Source organism: Sceloporus occidentalis, unplaced genomic scaffold (assembly GCF_023333645.1).
Source record: "Sceloporus occidentalis isolate IW3139 unplaced genomic scaffold, rSceOcc1.0.p SCAF_36, whole genome shotgun sequence".
Classification (NCBI taxonomy): domain Eukaryota; kingdom Metazoa; phylum Chordata; class Lepidosauria; order Squamata; family Phrynosomatidae; genus Sceloporus; species Sceloporus occidentalis.
Window position 1 is genome coordinate 10,442,662 of NW_028317016.1, and position 24,699 is coordinate 10,467,360.

At 39.0% G+C, this 24,699-nt stretch overlaps 1 protein-coding gene across 1 annotated transcript in view; it reads left to right on the top strand.

Annotated features, from left to right (window-relative positions):
* Positions 1–24,699, top strand: part of LOC149297932 (actin-binding LIM protein 3-like) — a 48,363-nt gene that overhangs the window by 7,388 nt on the left and 16,276 nt on the right. The window contains exons 2-13 of the mRNA XM_089488123.1: positions 435–575; positions 6,459–6,642; positions 8,104–8,216; positions 12,825–12,951; positions 14,139–14,232; positions 15,640–15,727; positions 18,402–18,460; positions 20,823–20,894; positions 21,959–22,114; positions 22,572–22,701; positions 23,348–23,446; positions 24,546–24,596. Coding sequence (XP_089344249.1) covers positions 435–575; positions 6,459–6,642; positions 8,104–8,216; positions 12,825–12,951; positions 14,139–14,232; positions 15,640–15,727; positions 18,402–18,460; positions 20,823–20,894; positions 21,959–22,114; positions 22,572–22,701; positions 23,348–23,446; positions 24,546–24,596 — 1,314 coding nt within the window. The remainder of the gene's footprint in view (positions 1–434; positions 576–6,458; positions 6,643–8,103; positions 8,217–12,824; positions 12,952–14,138; positions 14,233–15,639; positions 15,728–18,401; positions 18,461–20,822; positions 20,895–21,958; positions 22,115–22,571; positions 22,702–23,347; positions 23,447–24,545; positions 24,597–24,699) is intronic.

Below are 24,699 nucleotides of genomic sequence, written 5' to 3' on the forward strand. Positions count from 1 at the left end.
TCTCTCCTCTTATGTATACTCACTAACAGACCCTTACACATACATGCTCACACACCTTTATACATACACATATATGCTCACACACAACATTTTACACATCCATGATCACACATCCTTACTGATTTTTTCAGTTCACAATCACTTGCAAGCACTCAAATCCACTTAATGGCAGCTTTGGTTTATAGATTAGTTGCTATAAGATTTGAATTTGTGAGTGCTTGCAACTTATTCAACTTGACGGATGATTTGAATTTTTAGTGAATAGTCTACTTAGAGTAACCTCTGTCACACAGTTGATGCTGAATGGTAGACAAGTGTAATCCATGTGCTTTTAGTTACTTTCCTTTTTTGTTATGTGTATTGTTAAGTGTGTTGCTGTGAATAAGTTTGCACAATAACTAATAATGCTGTCCACATATTGTGGTTTCTTCCAGCAGTGCCGTATCAACACAACTCTTATGGCCCAGCAGGAAGCTCTGGGCCCATTCAGTGCTATCGTTGCGGGGAGACCTGTAAAGGAGAGGTGGTGCGAGTGCAGACCAACCATTTCCATATTCGCTGCTTCACCTGTCAAGGTACTTTCGTTTATCAGAAACACTTGTAAAGTGTTTAATGATTATAATATTCCCGGTTGCAATGAGTGGGACATTCCTGGATGTTACTAGATGGATTTTAACTTGAAGGGAATACTTTAGATTAGGACTCAAAACTCTAGCAATGGTTAAACAGTGGCATCAGCAGGGGGGGCCAGAGGGGGCCATGGCCCCCCTACATCATGCTGTGCCCCCCCAGTTGAAACACCGTTTTTTTGTTTTGTTTTTTTCCCCGCAGCTGTGATAGACGAGAGGAGGAGAGTGAGAGGCGCCGGAACATGTTTTCAGCAACCGTTCGGCGCCTCTTACTCTCCTCCGCGAGGCTTCTGTCTTCTCGCGGTGCCGGCATTTCATGCTGAGCGCCGGTATATGACGTCACATTCCGGTGCTCAGCATTGAAGCAGTGCACACCGTGGCAGAGCTGGGAGACAGAGGCCTCGCAATCCCACCGCAGGACTCCTGAAAGGTAAGTGAACTTCAAAGGGGGCAGAGGGTAGATAGTTAGGAGGGGGTAGATAGGGAGAAGGGAGTGAGAAGGGGGTAGATAGGGCAGAAGGGAGTGAGAAGGGGTAGATAGGGCAGAAAGGAATGAGAAGGGGTAGATATGGAGAAGGGAGTGAGAAGGGGGTAGATATGGAGAAGAGGTAGATAGGGCAGAAGGGAGTGAGAAGGGGTAGATGGGGCAGAAGGGAGTGAGGAGGGGTAGATAGGGCAGAAGGGAGTGAGAAGGGGTAGATGGGGCAGAAGGGAGTGAGAAGGGGTAGATAGGGAGAAGGGAGTGAGAATGGGTAGATAGAGCAGAAGGGAGTGAGAAGGGGTAGATAGGGCAGAAGGGAGTGAGAAGGGGGTAGATAGGGAGAAGGGAGTGAGAAGGGGTAGATAGGGCAGAAGGGAGTGAGAAGGGGGTAGATAGGGAGAAGGGAGTGATAATGGATAGATAGGGCAGAAGGGAGTGAGAAGGGGTAGATGTGGCAGAAGGGAGTGAGAAAGGGTAGATAGGGCAGAAGGGGGTAGATGGGGCAGAAGGGAGTGAGAAGGGGTAGATAGGGCAGAATGGAGTGAGAAGGGGTAGATATGGCAGAAGGGAATGAGAAGGGTAGATAGGGCAGAAGGGAATGAGAAGGGGTAGATAGGGTAGAAGGGGGTAGATAGGGCAGAAGGGAGTAAGGAGGGGGTAGATAGGGCAGATCTGTGATATATGCCTGTAATTTAGGGCGTTTTATCTATAACTTTATGTGAATTCCAATTGATCAATACCTGCAAAGCTGGGTTTGTGTGTTAATGTGTTGGTCTATATCGGCTATGCTATGTTTCTATACATTATTTACGTTTACCTGCAAATACAGGATTTGTATGTCTTATTCAGTTGATCAATACCTGGAGTGCTGTTTCCATGTGTTGTTTATTTGATCTATACCTTCAGTGCTGAGTTTACATGTGATTTCCAGTTGATCTATACCTGCAATGCTGGGTTTGTGTGTTCTGTTGATTTATACCTGCAATGCAATGTTTCCATACATTATTTATGTATACCTGCAAATACAGGTCTTATTCAGTTGCACGTGCTGTTTCCATGTGTTGTTTATTTGCTCTATACCGGGAGTAAGTAAAAGAGAGGTGTGGTTTAGTGAATGAGGGGCAAAGGGGATGATTACCGGGAGAGGACCTCTCAATGTCACGGTGCAGTCAGAAGGAGGGAAGACTGTACTGACTCTCACAGTCTTCCCCTGATCTGCAGTCAGTGTGGCAAATATTGTGGTAGCGGAGGGAGTGATTGCATGATAGGGAGCGGAAAATGCTTGGGTCGGGTTCAATTTTTTTCAAAATATATTGGAAACAGGGTCTAAAATTTATGTATATATTGGCAGCAGGGGCAAATATTTATATATATATATTGGAAGCAGGGACGAATATTAATATATATCGGCAGTAGGGTATAATATTAGCATATATCGACAGCAGGGTCTAATATTAATATATATCGGCAGCAGGGTATAATTTTTATATATATCGGCAGCAGGGTATAATATAAGTATATATCGGCAGCAGGGTATAATATAAGTATATGTCTGCAGCAGGGGCTATTATAAGTTTATATTGGCAGCAGGGTCTAATATTAAAGAATGAAAGATAACTGCCTGTTCAGCTGTGTATATGTAGCATTTTATAATTGGCCCCCCCATGTGCCCCCCTAAATATGAAAGCTGGAGACGTCACTGTGGTTAAAGTGCCTGAGCTATTTTGCCAAAAGGCTGGATGCATATCTCTGCTTAGTAAAAGGAAAGGGGAGGTTGTCATAGTCTCCTGGCTAATAAGTGGCTTTGTAAGTAATGTGCATCACTGAGCATTCTCCCTATCATCGTTGAGTCTCAGTATTTGTGTCCGGATTTACTGCGAAACATTAGATTTTATATTTTATAATACCCATGGTAGTTATTTTGATTATTATGTCTTTAAAACATGGGGATTAATATGTTCTCCATTTTTCAATGCTGCACAGGGAATACTCTTCTGTCCAAATAGGGTTAACATGACAAACCGCCAATGCAGTCCCTGGCGATTTAGCAGAAGCTAATGAAATGTCTATAGGGCACCTTCAATGCTTTCTAAATATTATGCAGTGTCATCCATCAGGCAGCAGAGCCTTGCTCAACTCAAGGATAACGGCCAAGCCATAAAGCCTTCTAGAAATGTGATCCCATTGGCTTTTCAGCCACGTTGTACAATGTGTGGGAAAGAGATGGCTTTTGTAAAATTTGTACAAAGACCTGCCTGTAATTCATTGGCGGTCATTCTTTAGTGCACAAAGCATATTCGACATACCTGTCCAGTATCAAACAGAAGTCAGAACTACACTATTATTCATTACTAATGCTGTTGATTAGATTTAATTATTTAATAAATGCATGCAGTCAGGGCTGGGTAAATGCCAGATGGCCGTGACTCCTGGATTTTTACACTTTTAATGTTAACATCATATTATAATGATCTCTGTGAATCCATTCACAGAGATCCACGAGTTCTCTGTAAGGTTTCTAAAACATACAGTATATAGGCATTCATGGTGTTTCGGTTCTGCAAAATAAAAGCTCACCCGCTGTAGCCGTAAAAGTGGCATGAAATCCTTTAGGAGAAAAGCAGAAAATAATACACAGCAAAAATGTGTTGGGACTCCAGTAGATCAGCAAAAAAGTGTTTGACTATTTGAGATATACATCCAAGGCGGCACGGCTACCATGAGGGGTGTAGTCAGTACAACGTTATGGTGGGGTGCTAGGCATTGATCCCCCTGCAATTGAATAAGGTAGGTATATGGAACGTGAAGATGCAAAGGGGTGGCAGAGAGCCCCAACCAGGAGACTTAGTGGGCAAAACGATATAGACTAGAAGCACTAATGGGAAAGGGCTGATATTAAGAGGCTTAATGCATCATATAATGTTACATTCAACAATGCTGTTTTATAGACAGGGCCGGCCCTACAATGGAGCAGAGTGGGGCAATTGCTCCAGGCGGCACTTTTGAAGGGACGGCACTTTGCCGCCCCAAGCAGAAGAGAGAGAGGGCGTCGAGTGGTTTTCGCTTACCAAGTTGCCAGTACCCGCTCGGCGCCCCTCTCTCTCCTCTGTGAGCCCTCTAGCTCGGTCTCGGTGGCGGCTTGTAATGCCGAGTGCCGGAAGATGACGTCATTTCCGGCGCTCAGCATTACAAGCCGCCACCGAGACCGAGCAGGGAGACTCGCCGCAGGACTGTTAAAAGGTAAGTACAAAGGGGGGGGGGGTAGATAATAGGGTGAGAGAGGAAGGGTAGATAACGGGGGGGGTGGCAGAGGAAGGGTAGATAATAGGGTGGGGGGGCGGCATTTTAAACTTCGCCCCAGGCGGCATTATGTCTTGGGCCGGCCCTGTTTATAGATCCATGTTATACACAAATTTAAAAAAAAAGAGATGTTAAAGGAAATTAAGTGCTGTATTTTCTACCCAAATTTACATTATTTCCAAGGTTTTACAGTGTGTGTGTGTGTGTGTGTGTATATATATATATATATATATATATATATATATATATATATATATATATATATATATATATACACACCAAATGGGCTTAGGACCGAACATTTAAAAGGAAAATAAAGAAATATATAGTGTCCATTGACTGCAAGCTTTTTATCTAGATTTTCTTTGAGGTAGCCACGCAGTCTGCTTACTAATTACTGTACATCGATCCGTGCACGAAATGCACGCCTTGAATGGAATCAGAATTGTAGACAGGAAGACATTACAATGAGATCATACTTTACTATCATTCACATTCTACCGCTTATGTTCAGAGTAGACGTTTTTAATGAAATATGCTATACTTAATGTGAAAACAGGAATAAGAAAATATGGTTAATATGGTGCAGAACCAGTGAAATCTAAAGGTTTATTGTGTTACTTTTTACATATTGTGAGCTAGCTGTGATATCTGCTTTGCATAAACCTAGTCTGTTGCATATATATATATATATATATTTATTAACATACTGCTTTTTTAAATGGATGCGAAGCCTATAGAATGCCAGATAATATAAAATAACCACTTCCAGTCCATAAAACTCCCGATTAAAATCAATACATTTATATGCTATTATGGTCAACAGCACCATCTAAAGAAGAGAGAGAAATGTAATTGTATACTAGACTGTACTGTCGTGACCTATCAATGATAACAAATTATACATGAACGGATAATAATAAATAATGTTTAAAAAAATCAAGTTACTGATAAAATGGAAGAGAACGGCCATCTATGAGAGTTTTTTTTGTTGAGACATTTTTGGTTACTTTTACATGGTAGTCACCAAAATGATGTTACTTTAATTGACCTTCCACTCCTTTTCTGTGATGATGTCATGTCACAGTTCTAGAAATGAAGTGACATCACACAGGAAATTCCCAAGCTATGGCATTTTAAACTTTTGAGATGTAACGTGTAAATAAAGTGATCACTAAACAATGTGAAGTTGCTAGTGTAATTGTGTCAAGATGAGTGCAGTGATAATAGCCTTTTGCTTTTGCTGTCTGATGAACTGGTGCTCTTTTCCAGAGAATATATATTGTTTGTCTCAACTTAAAGACAACATACAATGTAATTAGGGGTAATTTAAGGGTGATTAAGATGCTCTATTCGGTGGTTGGGAACTGCAGCTGTAAATCAGCATGTAAAAAAAATGATTCAGGACCTTTATCTTAAATAATGAAAAAAAGTAATAGTTTAAGAATTGTCTTCCAAATATAAAAAATCCTGAATAGATTACAGAATAAGGAGAATGAAAGGACCGACTTTTATATTTTCTTTTCAAATATATATCTTATTACTAACAGGAGCAATTAATACGTTTTATTAAAATTTTAATTGGGTTTAATAGGCTTAGGTATAGGGGGCTTTAAAAAGTGACAGGTTTCATATAAAGACCCAGTCTTTTATCTTTTAAATCTAGTTTTATTTCATTAACATGTGTTGCAATTACTGTTGGTTTATACTGTATTCCTTTTTATTTCACTATATGATGGGCATAATATTTTTGTGCCAGTCTTTTCTTGCTCAAATATTTGAGGTTATTCAATAATAAACATTAATGGGAATGTAATGGTAGCACTGCTTTTTCTAACCCCAGTGATCAATATTTCATGCATTTTTCATTCATGTTTTGGAACCTTATATTGAAAATAAAGTGATTCTTGGAAATTATACAAATATTTAACACCTGGATCTTTTACCATCTGGAGACAAAGTATTGTTATAAAAATTGTTAGATTTCAATGCACTTTTTAGGAGCTATTTAATGGAATTAACATTGTATCTACTGTATTCTCCAACAGTTTGTGGCTGTGATCTGGCCCAGTCTGGCTTCTTCTTTAAGAATGGAGAGTATATCTGTACACGGGATTATCAACAGCTATACGGCACCCGATGTGATAGCTGTCGTGACTTCATTACTGGAGAAGTTATTTCAGCCCTCGGTCGGACTTATCACCCAAAATGCTTTGTCTGCAGTATGTGCAGGTAAGATGTATGCATGTTGTTAGATAAGTTGGTAGACAATTTGAGAAGGAGACTTGGTACTGTGTCTAGGTTACAATTCACAGCAGGTCCCTTCACTTGACCCTTAGTGAGGAAAGTATCAGGCAGCTGTCCTTCGAAGTGCATGCCAGCCTTGGGCTGGGTAACAGCTTGTGGATGACTTCATGGTGCTATTAATTACTGGTAAAAATATATATACAAAAAAAATTTGGGCATTTGTCCATGACTTCAGAATGTCATCATTCCTTGTATCTTTGAAGAACAGCCAACAAGTAGTTCCTTGGTTCAGGATAAATCCATGGTATGAAGTGAAACAGTAGTGGACTATATCCTAGTCATATGTACTTTATACAGAAATGTCTATGCACAAGAACCTAAGAATATGTTTTTTTCTGTATATTGACTGTTGATGTTTGTATTGTTTTCTCCAGTGCAAAAGATATATAACACAGGCACAACGTTAGCTAGACCGCTTTGTGACTGCGGCAAAATTGACCTTTCGCAATCTATTTTTTACCTTTGTGAGTGTAAATTATACAGTAGTGAATGTAAGGGAAATGAGAATAAATGATTTTACCAAGCAGAAAGTAAAAACATTTTTTTTTCCAATGAAAGTACTTTTTGATGTTTCAAAACTATTATCCAGTAAATTGCAGCAAGTGTGCTTAACAAGAGACCTCTACTCTTTGCTATTCCTTGTTAGAGAGCTCAGATAACAACAAACTGGGGTGAGGCTGGGAAAGCAGCTGTGCTGTCTTCTATTTTAAGCCTTTCTGGAAAACAGCTGTGCATACATTCAACTCCCAGGAAAGAAATCAAGCCCCAATAAAGTATATGGAACACCACTCAGCTGTCTAGACCTCCTGGGCTACACGGATAGTTTGGAGAACCTGTAGAAAGTCAGGAGTGTCTCATCTTCTGATCTATGTTGGCTACAATGGAGACTCATTAACTGCTTGTAAAACAAAATGTGTACAAAGCCAGTATGTCCTCTAACACTAATGTAGATTTTCTAAAGCAGTCCACCTTTACATAGGCTTAGAGCTCCCACTTGCACACTGATGCTTGCTGAGGACCACATAAAAATCTCCTCCATTTAATTGGACTTGTCGCAGGTGGTCCAGATTCTAAACCAGTTGAATACAACTAAATGTTTAAGTGGAAATATATTTAAAATATATTTAAAAAAGACATGATACACGGATGCAATATGGTTTTGAAACCCAAACAAACTTTCAATAATGGCTATACTAGCTTACAATGCAGTAAGTCCTCTATAACTTAGCACACTGGCATGTGGCATTCTATGCCTTGAACTTTCCAATATTCCAGTAGGGCAATCCTATTGTGACTCTCTTGGATCTTACCCCTTTTTATCACATCCATATATTAAAGTGCTTTCTATTTTCATAAAACATTTAAATGAGTCTCTTTTTCCCTCAGGAAACCTTTCCCAATTGGAGACAAGGTGACATTTAGAGGAAAAGACTGTGTTTGTCAAACTTGCTCCCACTCTTTGGTCAGCGACAAGCCTATCAAGATCCATGGCCCAAGCCGTAAGTTTCCATGGAGCAAAATGCTTAATGTGTGATATGTTATGTTCCGAGTGGCTCTGAAGTTTCTAAGTAGGTATGTCTCCAAGGAAGAAAAATAAGATTACATTTTTTTGGTTATGTGGGGAGAGTATCCTTGTATGTTACAAAATGTGAAAATGAGTAGATAGAACTCCATGTTTATGTTTAACATCCTTATGGCTTTGTGTCTCTTTCATCTAGTGACCTCTGGATTATACATTCAACAGATCTTACATTCTCAAATTCAATAAACTTCTATGTGTGTTAAGCATATTACATTTAGATCAATGTTTCAACTGTATCGTCTGTGAAGGTCACTGAATTGATTTAAATGACAGTGCATAAATGTACTTCCAGTTTACTCTTGATACATTTTGCATGTTTTTTTATATCATAATCCAGGAGTATAGAAAATAAGATGGGACAGGATGGCATCAGAATCAGTACCAAGGGTTATATCAACCTCAGCATTAAATACACTTGTTGCTCACCAACACAGGGCTCCTGTGTTGAAGCCATTGCTATTTGTTTTTACAAATGTATAAATCTAACATCTCAGAGGAGACATAGCACAGCGTACCATCTGTTGGATCGCTCAAATACCCTCTTTAGAGCAACATAGGTGTCAATTCTGGCTGCTACTTTATTTTTGTGTCCGTCTGTTGTGTGAGTCTCTCTCTGTCTGGGTGTCTGTATTTACTTGTATCTGGCTGTGTGTATTTGCTTGGCAGCCCAGCATCTCTCAGCAACGAGAACCCTTATTTTTCCATGTCTGCCGGTACCTCTATGTCTTTCTCGATTTTTCTTTGTCTGGCTGCCTTTTTTTCTGTATCTGCTTGCGTTTTTCCTCTGCTTTCATCTTGATGTATCTGTCTGTGCCTGTTACAGTGTGTGCCTGGCTCTTCCTGTGTGCCTTTTGTCTGGCTGTGTTACTCTTTATAATATTTTTTGCAAGGTACTTGTCTGTCACTCTGCATGTTCCATTGCTGTGTGCCTTACATTGCCTGATATGTATGTATCTCAATGTCTACACAGAAAAGGTACAATTCTGAATAATGTTTTCTATGTATTTATGTCCTTACTTGATCCCTTGGTTATATATACCGTGTATATATATATAGTATATATATATATATATATATATAGTGGCAGTATTTGTAAATGACACATCTAGTGTAAATTCTCTTTTTATAAATATTATACCTTTGAAAGAGAGATCAGTGTTTATACATTTCTTTGGTCTTTATCTACAGGCTTCCTACAATCAGTTTTTCTTAAATGTAATCCAGATAATTGGATTTACCCAAGATAATTTTTTTAGGGTATTTTGACTTTGTATTGGATGCAGACTTTTAGAATTAGGAGCTGTTCATACAAATTTGGCTCGTATGTCCACGAGCTTTTAAGTAGAAATCACAACAGGAACAACATGGACAGGAGGACGTTAAGTTTTCACAGCCCCAGAGTAGAAAGAATTGTATTCTTTGTGAAGAGGATAGTGAGTTCAGATAGTGTAGTCCAACTGGTGGCCAGCAGACCAGAAGCAGAATTCAAGAAGTTTTGTATAGGTTCACATTGCATCTAAGAAACACTTTAGTAATTATGTGCTGTGGCATGAGTTATCACAATATATATTTTACACTGTATGTATCGGTGCTTAGAAGCCTAACATTGAATGGAAAGTTATCCCTGAGTGTGATCACTTGTCGGAGTTAATATGCAGGGGTAGTTAGTGATCCTGGCTATTACTGAACCAGCTGGATGATCAGCACCATGGATAGCGGTCAGTGTTATTCCCATGGCACTTTTATTGGAAAGGGTTAAGCTATGGAACAGTGTGTGACTGTGATGTACCCAGAGCCGGCCCAACAATGGAGCTGAGTGGGACAACTGCCCTTTTTTTTTTTTTTTTTTTTTTTAAAGCTGAGGAGAGAGAGGGCGCCGAGTGGGTTTCGCTTACCAAGTTGTCAGCCGCCCCTCGCTCTCTCCTCTGCGAGCCCTCTAGCTCGGTCTCGGTGCCGGCTTGTAATGCTGAGCGCCGGAAGATGACGTCAGGGAGACTCGCCGCAGGACTGCTGAAAGGTAAGTATAAGGGGGGGGAGGGAGTAAGGGTAGATAATAGGGAGGGAAGGAGGGAGGGAGAGGAAGGGTAGATAATGGGGGGGGGCATTTTGAAATTCACCCCAGGCGGCATTTTGTCGGTAAGAGACAAGAGACATTGTGATCAACCCTTCAATTTTACAAAAATGTCACAATGCATATGTTTCATATACATTATTGTGATGTAACGTTATGATTAATGTGTGCCAAACATGCATAAACCACTCCTCTCCATTCCCAAGGGGCTCAGGATATGAACGGATGCCCTAAGCAGCTACTTAATCATCTAATATTGTAGCATGACATATGGCTATCAGCCGGTGTGCCATTAGCAGCCAACAGCACATTCTTTAATAGCAATAGTAGGGTTAGTATGAAGCCAGTGGTCTTTTCCCAATTGTACTTGCAGTTTAGTTTAAGGAACGTCTAGTATTCAATGTTTAATCAAATGAAACTGGAAACCCTGCAGTGCGAATCAGTAGCCATTCACTTAGACTGTTAGTGCCTTGGCCAGTAACAATTACATCCATCACTGTCTTGTTTTCAGTTCCTGTCCTTTTTGTTCTGGGAGAGCAGTTGTCTGTTCCAAGGTGTACATAGCAATAACACATGTACTCGTCTGCTTTAAAAGCAACATAGAAATAAATCTTTACATTTATCCTGGAAGCTGATTCTGTCCTTTTGCTGCTACACAGGTGTATATATATGGACACACAAATGCATAATGAACATATATATATATATATATATATATATATATATATATATACGTAATAAACTATAAATGTGACTACAAAATGAGCTCTGCCACCACTTATGTCCACAATGGAGTTTGTATCTCTGCAAATACCCCTGCTGCAGGAGAGAGGCTTCCCTGCACCAAGTCGGTCCCTGTCTGACCTCCCACATTAACGAGCCTAAAAAAAAAGAAATTACATTGCAGAATGCAAGCATCCTGGGACCCTGGGGCTATTGCCTCATTGTTAATTTCCCCCTGATGACTTCAAGCCCTGTACTTGGTAAGTGTCTGGGTGGGCTTTAGGATGGTGACAGTCCACTCTGGACCAGCAATAGGATTGCCAGCCCTGAAAAAAGACAGATGTTAAAACAGGTAGCGACACAATACAGATCATATATATCATATTATAATAATTCCTGTTACCATATGCACTGCTTAATAATAGAAAAGGACCGTAGGTTGGAACCTTAGTATGATATGCTGTTGACACCACATCCCTACGGCATAAAAAAGTTATGTTACTAACAGAATTGTTCTCTTGATCTCATTTGAGACCAAGCAGCTCATCATTTTACATTATAGAAAATCATTTGCGGATGTGGCAACATTATGATGTCAGAATCCAACATTTAAACTCATGGGATCTACAGATCCATACCCTTTATTGCATATTGGGGTATATAATTTTCACTTCACTGGCATGGACATGTAGGTGCATGACTCCTATGTTGCCCTTACCAGGCAAAATCTCACGGAACTCATATTTTTATAATCTTATTCTCAATCATGTTCACTGTCTCATCATTTCTCAAGTAAGCTGATTAAATAAATTATTTAAATGAAATCCGTGGAAATGTTTATATGCATATATCTACATAATTTACATATGTATTTTTTACTATCCCTTTTTTTATTGCATTCCAATCAAGAGCATCTCATTAAAGTGTATAAGCAAGGACTGGAATACAGAAACGCACACTTTAGTCTTAGCCTCCATGGCAAGACAATAAATAAGGATACCTGCATGCTAGAAGCAAATGTATAGTTAGATCAGCTTGCAAGCACGCAGTAACAATTGTCAGAGACCCGCTAACGTGCAGGGATCCGACATTGCGACGTGACAGATGCCTCCAACCATCAAAGCCCACCCCATAAATAAATATCAAAATAGACATTTGTAATTGGGGTCATCAGAGCTTTAGCCCACAAACGAGGATGCGCTAGAAGAACCAGTGTGGTGGAATAATTGGGAAAGTGTGTGCACTGTACATCTAGTTTATGTTGTTTTTGTATAATTATGTTAAATAAACCCAATCTTATGTTTAGTCACTTATACAGGCTTTGTATGTGGATAAATCTACTGGGTGTTTTTTTTTCTTTTTTCTTTACTGTTGTTTAGTTTAATGTATAGTCGCAAATAATGGGAAAATGTCTTATTGTCTTTTTTTTTTTATTTGCATTTGTACCATTATAAAATGTGATGCATGGTTTGCCTTAAGCTAGGCATCTATGATTAGCTTAATTTGCCCTGCAAAAATAATAAAGCTTTACCTGGGTAACAAATAAGCGTTTTGAAAGTTGTCTCTTCACTAGAACTATAAGAAAGCTATTGGCCCTCACGGGGAGGATTGCAAACCTCTGCTCTCAAGAGCTTCTTGGTAATTATCCCCCTTGAAGGCTACATACAGCCATTAAAAAGTTTTTTTATGACATTCTTGTTCTGATACATTTTTTTATGCTTTATTATGCAGACTGTGCAGGGTGTAAAGAGGAGATAAAGCATGGACAGTCGCTCCTGGCATTGGAGAAACAGTGGCATGTCAGCTGCTTCAAGTGTCAGACGTGCGGCATCGTACTAACTGGGGAATATATCAGCAAGTGAGTAATGAGTACACTGCATGTACCGGGACAGACAGGCAGCTTCGTAACAAGGAGACATAGTATTCTTCCTGATAGAGGCACATGGCTATCAGTAGCCTTGGTACGACCCATGCATTAGGACATGGCTGCTGAAGACTAATAGTAAGCTGCTAGAGGTTTCCCCAAGAAGTCAAACTGTTAATCAATCTTTCTTAATAGGTTCTGCAACAAAATATGCAGTTAAGTGCAACTTAAACTTGGAATTTGACCACAGATGAGACCCATTTGGCCCATCTAGTCTGTATAGACTCAAACCTTAGTAAGTCTTTGAACTCATGTTAGATTCAGGATAGCCATATGCCAATCCTATGGATATCTAATATCCCCACAGTATTAGTCTCTACCACTTATGTTGAGAGCCTGTTCCACTTATATACCACCTTCTCAGTAAAGTAAAACTTATTTTACATTACACATTAGGGTGTCCTTTAGCAGCTCACCTGTTTAAATGAATAAACTCAGCAGTGCCTCTCTGCGTTTGCTGGGGTCTCTCTGTGTTACTGTATGCGTGTCTGTGCTTGCGCATGTTTGCCGTGTGTGCAAGGCTGGCCCAAGACAAAATGCCGCCTGGGGTGAAGTTTAAAATGCCCCCCCCCATTATCTACCCTTCCTCTCCCCCCCCCGTACTTATCTTCCGGCGCTCAACATTACAAGCCGGCACCGAGACCGAGCTAGAGGGCTCGCAGAGGAGAGAGAGAGGGGCACCGAGTGGGTACTGACTTGGTAAGTGAAAACCACTCGGCGCCCTCTCTCTCTTTTCGGCTTTAAAAAAAAAAAAAAAAAAGGGTTTGGGGCAGCAAAGTGCAGCCCCTTCAAAAGTGCTGCCTGGATCCATTGTCAGGCCGGCCCTGCGTGTGTGTTGTTACTCTGCGGCTCTCTCTGCATCTCTGTCTATATCTCTGCGTCTCCAGGGTTCATTCATTAAAGTGGGAACGAGCTGTAGTTTGAAGCCACTGACTTCACTATGCATTATGAAGGGCCTTGTAAAATCCTCTTGCAAGAAGAGTTGAGTTGGCTCTGCATTTACAGCAATTAAAATGCAATCAGCAGTATGTTATATGGATGAGTGAAGCAAATAATGTTGGGTGATTATGGTAAATGCGTATAATGAACCTGCATGTGTGCTATGTTTTATCACTGCGCAGAGACGGTGTGCCTTATTGCGAGACAGATTACCATGCTCAGTTTGGGATTAAATGTGAAACCTGCAACAAGTACATCAGTGGCCGAGTCCTAGAGGTATGACAATTCCTATTATTGCAGTTTGGTTGCTTGTCCCAGATGAGTCCTGAAGTCTATCGCTTGTACTGCTTGCTAGGAAGAATTTTTATTAACACATTCAATGCTCACTTAGGGAAATCATTTATACTCATCTCCCACTAGACCACCAGGTATGGTTTTCTCTACATGAATTCGGTATGAAGTGTTTCCAGTTTTCCTGTTGCTGTTGGTTCATACATAAAATTCAGTATTTAAAGACTGCCAAGTCACCATATGTGGTTTGGCTATAGCTGTGTTAGCAGACAGGCGGCTATTATTGTACAATCGGATTTATGAATTCCAGGAATACTTGTGTTCTGGAGAAATTCCTTTGAGTCCATTACTCTGGGAAAAGTATCCACAGTGATGTCAGAGCGAGATACTGATTAGTGCAGACATCTCAGCATCGGCTATGAGAAAGGGGAAGAGGAGTGTCACCAGAGGGTGCTGATTACAGATGTCATCCCCATTTACTTAAATACTTGTTTTAAAGTGACAATTTAATCCCTCGGATGATTTTGTAGTACTAATGTATCATACGTGACTTTAATATATGCAGTATATGCTTAATATAGTGGATATGTTCTGTGTGATTCACAGCACACGATTGTTGATTGTAAAAAATTAGGCAGATGACCTGAATATAAGTAGTTTGTTAATTAATTTAATATTATATTGACTTAGTCTGAAAATCGGGGAGCTTTCAAACCCCCTATTTTATTATAACGTCACCACTGTATAGCTTGCTGTTCATCATTCAGGTGGCATTGTATGGCAGTGTACTCTTTTCTGTTAACATCACTGTGATGATCCTGTACACCATGCTACTTTGTGCGGTCCACGTGTTTTCCTAATCTCTATTTTGCTTACCTTGGCTTTTTTTCCCCCACTGCTCTCCGTCAATATTTTAAGCACGTCACTAGCTCGGTGAGATCTGCTTGAGCAGCTCGGAGCCAGTGGTCCGGAAATAAACCACTTTAGGTCCTCATCACCCGAAGGCAAATTGTACCGCAACCTTGACTCAGATGGCTGCCTGAGACACCGAATGGGTAGCTCACCATTTTCGTTGGTATAGCAAGTCTTCCCCCTTAATCGGGCCGAGCCATTAACTTTTTTGGACTTTGCAAATGACTCCCTGTTTAGGCATTGCTCTCCGATACACGTTTCATTAACTGAGATCATACCAAATGGGTCGATTTCATTTAGGAGATATAGAAAATCGAATGGTTAATTAAGGCAATTTATCTGCAAATAATCTGTTGTGCCAAATGAAGTGGTAAAGAAATGAATATATAATTGTGCGTATGATGAGCATCAATCGGCAGTTCCGACAGAGCTGTCTATTGGGAGGCTGCGCTAAGATTTATTGAATGTGCTGCTTTCTAGGCAGGTGGCAAACATTATCACCCTACGTGTGCTCGCTGTGTACGCTGCCAGCAGATGTTTTCAGAAGGAGAAGAAATGTACCTGACAGGTAAGTAGCTTTCAAGTGATGCTCATTTACAATGAAACATCCAATTCAATAGCGGAGAAGAACCATTTGGCCCATCTAGTCTGCCCGTATTTCTTATGTAAAGATTGAAACCTTAATCAGTCCTTGGTCTCGTCTCAGTTTCAAGACAGCTTTATTCTTAACCAGTGTAATCATTTGTTTTTAACGAGCAGCACAACTAGACAGCTCGATATGAGTTCATTCATAAACGTTGACAGCTTCACCGCGTGTCTATACAGGCATATCACTTGTACGATCATCATCTTTCACATCATAACCACTCATACTTTTGTTAAAGTCAAAAAAAGAAACCGTTCCAGGGGTGCAGTTGTATTATGGCAGGAGAGACACATCTGGGGTTAAAAACCTTTATCTTGCCAGGACAATTTTGTTATTTTTTGAAATTTGACTGTATAATATATAACAATGTTTGGCAGCTTTACTAGCAAATTACACTTCCATCATTTAGCAGCTCGAGAGTAATACCAGAAGACATCTCCTTGTAACTGCTGTAGACTCCCTCATATAACTGCTGTCTGTAGGACTTGGCCGACAGTATTTCCAGGACATCAGTCATTAATGAACAAACTACAAATATGTATCACGTTAAAAGCCCCTCTATTTGGCACCTTTTTTGCTTCTATTCAATTAAAGACATTGCTTGTTTTATCTATTCTCACCTCTGAAGAAGCTTCACGGTGAAACGGTTTTATTTGGCTGTACAAGCACTATCTTGCAAGAATAATTCCATATGTTTGCACATAACTGTTGTTTTTATTACATTTTGCTGTATTTTATTGTGAGTTTATGAATTAAGGTGTATTTATTTTTATATAAACTCTGGTTCTGTTATTAGTACTTTTCTCAGTGCTGACACCACCCATATCCCATTCTGTATAATATCCCTGCCCAGTTCTGCATCACTAAGCTTTATTCACGGTCCACCCTTTCTAGCGTATGCCTAATCATTACATGTTCTGATTCACTTTTTTTAAAGACTATTTCAGGATGTGTGCAGAGATGTAAATCTTCCTACGCTTGCTGGTGCCTGCCATCTTTCATATGCCGAACTGTTGTTCCAATAACTCTTTGGACATGGAATTATGGCCGTTACCAAACAATCACATGTATAATTTCCCAATTTGAGAACACTTAATTTATATTTAAACCCAAACATGAAACGTCAAATGTTCCTACAACTTTAAGCCTTATAATAAGGTGTTTTTGTATGCCTTGCCTGATTACATTCTTACAACACACAAGATATTATCCAAAAACTAGGTTCCTTGTATTCTTTATTTAATATTAGGTATATCTAAAATCTCTTTTATTGCTTATTTATACTCTTTATTCAACAGTTCAAATATTTAACGCGTTTAGGATGCCAGTACTTAGATTGTTGTATTACTTAAAGTGCAAGTTTGCAGTAGGACCGGAACAATTGTACTATTTATAAAACAATAAATAATAATAATAAACGTGCAATACACACAGTATCTTGCATTAAGTTAAGTATCATATTTTAAGACAGACCTAAAACCCAACCAGCTTTTGTTGCATCACTACTTTTTACATATGCTGAGCCAGAATGGCACTGTAGTCACTATTCCCCAACCACTTGCCAGGGTCTTATTTTAAATGGAAGAAGTCAGTAACTGCTTGTCAAGCTCCTGTTCATAAAATTCTCAGTTGCTGCTGTTACCAGGGTTAATATGTTTCATCCCCAATAAAGGGCACTGTCTAGCAAAAACCCACATTATACCTGCATAATGCTGTGTACGTAATGATACATACCTCCTAATTAGAAGAGACATTACTTAAATCTATAGACTGGTTATTGCTTACATTATAAAGATGATGGTCCTTCAGTTCTTATGTTTCTACAGAAATATTTGCTTGTTCATTGCAGACTAGCTGTATCTTTGGTGCCCCCTGGTGGTATTGTTTAACACTGCCTTATATGCCATGTCCTCTAAGCAGCGTTGCAGATCTTTTCCACTCAGTATGGAAAATGAGTTCAGATTCATCGCCCCATATATAAATATATATATATATATATATATACATATATATACATACATACATATATAATATTCTTGCATTCAGACCTATGCCACGGCTCCGCATCATTCTCCTTGTATAGCATTTTTTTCACAATGTCACATCATCTCCTTTGGCTGTTTTTGTTCACATTTGCAAAATACATAAAAAAAAAAAATATTAGCGTAACATACAATATACCGTATAATGTGTAACGGGCAAGATAAACAAAGCACGGTGCACACCAATAACGCTTTAGAAGGTATCAAGTCTGCTGAAATCAAGACAGCGCTATTATCATGGATTCTCTAGAGAGCTCGTAACCGCTTTCACATTGAAGGTGACCTTCAAACACTGGTGTATCTACCATATCCCCCATTACCCAACTGTGGAAATAAGCATTTTAACTGGAAATTGGGAGAATACTGCATAAAGAGGAGGAGATGATTTCAACGCTCTGTTATTGTGTTCTGCGTATTTCTCCGAGATTGTTCTGTTTTGCTCCTTTGTTTCTGATGTTTGGTCTCACTGTTTCATCTTCATTTCTCCTGCCTTATTCATTTTGCTAGTTACATTTTAATTATACCTGGTAAGTGCCTATATTTCTTCCCCACAGGGTCTGAAGTCTGGCATCCAATTTGTAAACAAGCAGCTCGAGCAGAAAAAAAACTAAAAGTGAGTGAACTAGCGCTGTGACTATTGAACTCTCTTTTTCAAACGGGTACATTTTGACCCTTTGTGTTCCAGCAAGCTGTGCAATGCATTTCTCACTTTATCATGGCACTCAAAATGTTAATACCGTACTTATTGCTGAAAAACACGGGTAATTCCACGAATGAAGGTTTTTTCTGTCATTTCACTTGGCTAGGGACAGTAGTCATACACGCATTTGCGGTGGGGGCTATAGTGTCAACCTGCAGTAAGACAGCCCAACAATGCAGATTGACAAACGGATGGGCTTTTCGATAAAGCGTTTTCACAAAACATATTACATAAGTAATTAGTATATAGTGGCTGTTTGATTATGTTTAGGTCTGATATCTGGGCCAAATCTACTCGACAAACACACTAAGGCTTTATACTGCGTATTGGTCCACAACAGAAGGTCTCGGGCTTAATCACCTAGAGGGTCACTTTGAGTAAGATCTGTAAGGGAATGGGGTTTTATTAGAATAAGCAGAACTTCATTAGCATTGCCATAAGCAAAGCAGCTAAATGTGTATGAATGAATATCATAAGAGTTACCTACAATGGTGACCTGCAGGTAAAGCTTATTGAAAGAAAACTCAGTTATGTCCAGTGCTACGCTGCAATACTTTATACAGCACTGTGCTTAAAACTTAAACTTCATGAAATTTCCCTTTTAAACTTACATTGCTATATAATATACCTTAATAAAATAATAACCAAATTTGCTAGATCAGTGATTTAATTAGCTTCTGTCTCAGCGTATGACGGTTGGACAGCGTTTTTGTAGATGGTATCAGAAAATTGAATGTACTGTACTGTCAGCACAGTATAACAGTGTTCTAGTGATGTATGAGTATGGGCTTAGAATCAGATAACAGGAAGGAAATCCACATGACTGTATGAAAGCTGCATCTGTTTAATGCTGTCCTTGTAGCAGCCCAAGTACCTTGATGTCGATAGAGAACGCAGTATGACACATTGGAAACAATACTGGTTAAGGAGTAAAGTGATTATTGCTACATATTACTCCGTATCAAATAATGATGTAAAGAACGTGACATTCATATTCCTTGCGCTGTTAGAATTCATTCTGTTTTATAGATTTCAGATATAGAGTTTAGCCTGTGCCTGGAGGAAAAAAAAACAAGGGTTAGATTTCTTTTGTGAGCTGTAAATACATGGAATTTACTGCCAATGATGGTTGTGTTGTCCAGTGCCATAACAAAATAGATGGATATGGTTTATGGCAATTGTAAGTTCAGCACCACAGTGAGCTGGTTCTTTACGGCGATGATAATGAAGTCCTGCTTGTAAAAAAGCTTAGGCATTAGTTAGTTGGATTGTCAGGTTTACCGTTTACCACAAGGGTGTATTATATGGAGTCAGTTTGTTTGTCTATTAGATTAGGCCAAGTTTCCTGAGCTGGAACGTACACGTACAAATGGCTAATATGGAACTGCCTGAAAACACTGTATTATCCAAAAACTTTTGAAAATCTATGTAGTTTTTTTTTTATATTTTGTAATCTAATCATAGTAATAAAAAATAATGGGAGTATCCCTTTAAGATAATAATTTGATTTGTTGGTTGTTTTTTTTTCTGGATCAATAGAAGAGGTAAATAGGAAGCATTTAAACTTGATTGACATTTATCATTTTAAAGCAGTCAGCAAATCCTTAAGCGGTATTATTTCCAAAAATATTCTAAATATGAAATAAAGGCTACAAATGGCATTTAATATTTATTCAATTCTGTCACTTAGTAGTCATACAATTAATATAACAAGGTAATCATAAATTGGGAAGAGAGAACATAGTAATGAGACAATATTCCAATGTGACTTTTGTGATAACAGAGTATACTTACGAGTTACACAACCCCAAAATACTCAGTGCTTTTCAGTTTCAAAAAGGGCTTAGTTGATCATATAAATATTTGCGAGAATGTACTGAGATTTTCATTTTAGGGGTTATTTTAAGTCTTTAGTGGCAGCATTCAATACTAGAATACTCTGTGGCCAGATCGGAAAGATGAACACATGTTGAAGACAATGTTCAACTTGTTGAGAATAATATTCCTATTATATGTGATCATCCAGTTCTGTATTAAGTAAGAACATGAGAAAGACTAAGGGGTTTCATCCCCTTCACTGCAAAAGATCCTTGTGAGCCTGGTCCAGATACCCCATGAAGTCTGGTGTCTTCACTTGGGTGGGCTGATTTTTGTAAAGTTTTGTTTGGTTTCGCTAAAACATAATGGTTAATTAATAGCCTTGCATTTAAACAGTTCTAAAATGTATCAGCAAGATAGTATGTGTAATTTGTATATACTGTTTATGTCTCCACAGTACAGAAGGGCTTCTGAAACATCTATTTCCCCTCCAGGATCTAGCATTGGGTCTCCGAATCGGGTTATATGTGTAAGTAGCTTGTTTTGACGCAAGTGTCCACTCCTCAATGTTTCCACGAGGGTGCCAAATTCTACAACTAGACCAACACCTACTTTTAAGGCATGTTATAACATTTAAAGCATTGCTGACATAATTCCAATTTCCAATTGGTAAATTTCACTATACCAATAAAATATTATCCATCCTTCCTCTATCTATCTATCTATCTATCTATACATAGATGCTTGGTGCTTTATGGATCTTAATAACATAATTAATAAAAATGCTTTTGTAAAACCATGGTTTTCATGGTTTAAATAAGAGAAAAATAACAATCGCATTAATAAACATAGTCAATCCTAAACCAGAGGACATCATAAATCATAAGCAGAAACAACCCCCGTATCAATCCTTCCAACTAATCATTGTGGATCATGTAAAGTACACCAAAACAGAATGTTCCTTAAGCTTGTACCGCCTTCATGCGGATGACATCATTCTCTTTCAGGAGTAAGAACTTCAATCACAACCAAAATAGGCAGAAGTTCATCTGAAGTTCTCACTTTTTGGTCAAACTTTTTGGCTTCATGACTCGAGGTCCAGGAACATGGACTATATTTATCTAACTTGCTGCATGCCCGCAATTTAAAAGTTTACTAATATTTTCCCAAAAATGGAAAAGTCAAATTTGGTTGTTTTTCACAAAGAGACAATCTCTTGTCTATGTTATCCAGCTCCAGGCCTCAAGGGCCAGAAATACAACTGGTATTCATTGTGACAAATAGTTTTTTGAGCACATGCCTTAATTGTACGAATTGTCAGAAAATGGCTAGCACTCAATGGTTTAAATCTTCTTTTTATCCCATTCTGCATACATGTAATCACATTCTGCTTCCCTGGTTTCCAGCTACTGTTTACTATACCTAATTCTCAGAGCCATATTTAATAAGTGGTGCATCTAGAAGTGAATGGAAATTTAAGTACCATCTGTCAACAGATGCTATAATCCGCTACAGCAACACCTAGTAAATATGAGCTTTCTCGCTTGCTTCCCCCCCCCCCCCCCGTCATTTTCCTTCTTTTTTCTCTCTCAGGCTAAGGTAAACAATGAAATTCTAAATTACAAGGACTTAGCAGCTCTCCCTAAGATTAAAGCAATCTACGCAGTACAGCACCCTGACCTCATTTCTTATGAGCCGTATGGTAGATACACGTCGGATGAGATGCTGGAGAGATACAGCTATGGGGAGGTACCGCATCATCGCTACTTATCCTGCTGGTGTTAAATTATAGCATACCCAAAGTAATCTCTGTAATTCTCTGTTCCTTGTTTGAGTCGTGCATGTTATTAGCCCCAAACAAAAATAAGTCTTTGCTGATGGAGGTTCGGTACTGACAAGAACATTAAAAGAAAGGAACATAAGCATGAATATGATTACCAACAATGTATATTGTTACATGTGTGTTCACTGATTCATTACTGAGGTGCCCACTTTCATCGCCTGTATTTGACGTTATGAAATATAAAGTAAACATACACTTTGAATTTTAAGTTTCAACTGTGTTTGGCTTATACCTACTTGATATATTTAATTCCCAACTCTGTAGGCTTGAGTAGATTGTCACCACTTGGTGTCACCTTGTTTTAGATGCTTGCTTCTGGATGTTTTATATTGTTAACACTTTTTCTTTGTAAATTTATGGTAGGATATTTATGAAGGGATGGACTTACGGCAGAGAAGGTCATCAAGCCCAGGCTACATAGACTCTCCACTCTACGGCCATCGTGATGTGTCTCTCACCATGCCTCGCTCCCCACAACATTACTACATGTCAGGTACGCCGGACTCTGCTGCTACATTACCAACATATTGTCACTGAATGCTGGACATTTGCTACTCATAAAATCCATTAATTCTATATCCCCATAATGTCAGTAGACTTCTGCTACTGTTAAAACCCATGAATTACATATCCGCAGCATGGCAGCAACGCTGCTAGTGACCAGCTGAGATGGCCCGTAATCACAATGTCACAATGATATAGATAACTAGATAAAATATTAATCAAATCTTTATTGTTACTAATCAGAGTGGGGACAGATATTCACCTCCCCTATTATTTTCAGATAGAGCCACCCAATTCCATCCCATGGAACTCCCATGTAGAACTGTCCCTCAAAACATTACTCTTTGTGCTGGTCTCTCTTTTTTCTCTATATCAATTGGTCCTCCCCAATATAACCCTTTTTTAATCACCTCTGTCTCATAAATACATTGTGCCCCATTCCCTCTCATTTTTTTCTTCTTTCTTTTTGTCTTTCTTTTTAAAATGTTTTTGCTTTTATTCTATTTTTTATTCATACTTTCTCTTTTACTTGCTTTCTTCCTATTTTTTCACCCCCCCCCCATCTTTTCTGATGTCCTTTCCCCTTTCCTTCTTGCTTTCATCCTTTGTGCTGTGCTTTCAAAACCTTCTTTCAGGCTCAGAGAGTGGACGCAACTCCCCTTATTATAGCCAGTTAGATGTACGTTGCTCCACGCCGACTCTTTACCAAGCTCCTCGTCACTTCCACATACCAGGTAGGCAGAAGGTGGGCAATCACATACGTGACATGAACCAAATCATATGGTACTGCACTCACGCTCATGTGAAAACACACATCATGTGCAACTTTAAAAGATAAGGATAGCTTTTTTCTGTGCGTGCATTTTTACTTAGTGTTGACAGCGGTAACAATTATATCTAACATAAACAGTAATGGTCTTCTAAATTACCCCAAAGGAGGTTGAATACATTTTTGACTTTCTGTCGCTGAAATAGGCAGTAAAGTCGTTTAGAAAAGGGCCATATATATATATATATATATTTTATGTTCTTTCACAATTTTGAGAGTAGCCTAATCTTTGATATCTGGGATATGTGAAAGATTGTGAAAAATAGGGCCATGTGACTGTCTGATATCCCAACCTAACTGTAACAAAAAAGCACTAGTTATTCATAATCTTGAAAATTACATTTTAATCTCCAGGCTAATCTGCTAATTATAATAATTTGTCTACCGTTTTTTTGAAGGAAATTTGTTTTTAAGTAGAGTAGTGTTTATCAAAGTGTGGATACCTTCTCCTTCTACAAACTCTTTAATGAGTCCAAGATCGACACTGAAAATGAAGCCCAGGTTAATGTCTGAAAACCACGCTGAAGCACGTGAAAAGATTCACTTTAAGAAAATTTTTAAACATGCCAGATTTAACAAGATGCCTTCACGTTCACCTTATTATCTTCACAGTCACACCCTTCCTTCCTCACTTTCCCAAGCTACAATGACCTATCACATTGATCCTTCCTGTCTTCCTCACCAAGAATAGATAACTTCTAACTCTCCAAATGCTGTGGACTACATATCCCATGATCCTTAGCAATAGGATGTATTAAGGAACATATGGAGGACATTCCACAGCAGCTGGACCACAAGAGGTTCTCCTATCCTTGTGAATCCCTCAATGACTTGCCGTTTGTCATATTATGATTTTCATTTCATTATAACCTGTCCTGTCTCTTCTTTTCACCTTTCTTTCCTCTGTCTTTGGTGATATATTTTTTTCCTCTCCTATGCACTCCCTCTTTCACTTTTCCTCCTCCTTCCCTCTTTCCTGTCCTCCTTTTCCTTTATCTTCACAGCTGCCGCAGAGAGCAATATTTACCGGAAACCTCCCATCTACAAACGGCATGGTACTGTCCAAACCCTGTTGCATGATTGCGACTGACTGTGTTGTGTGTCATATATTCCCTTGTAATTTATGTGCTGAGTACCAAACAGGTCACCCCACGCACA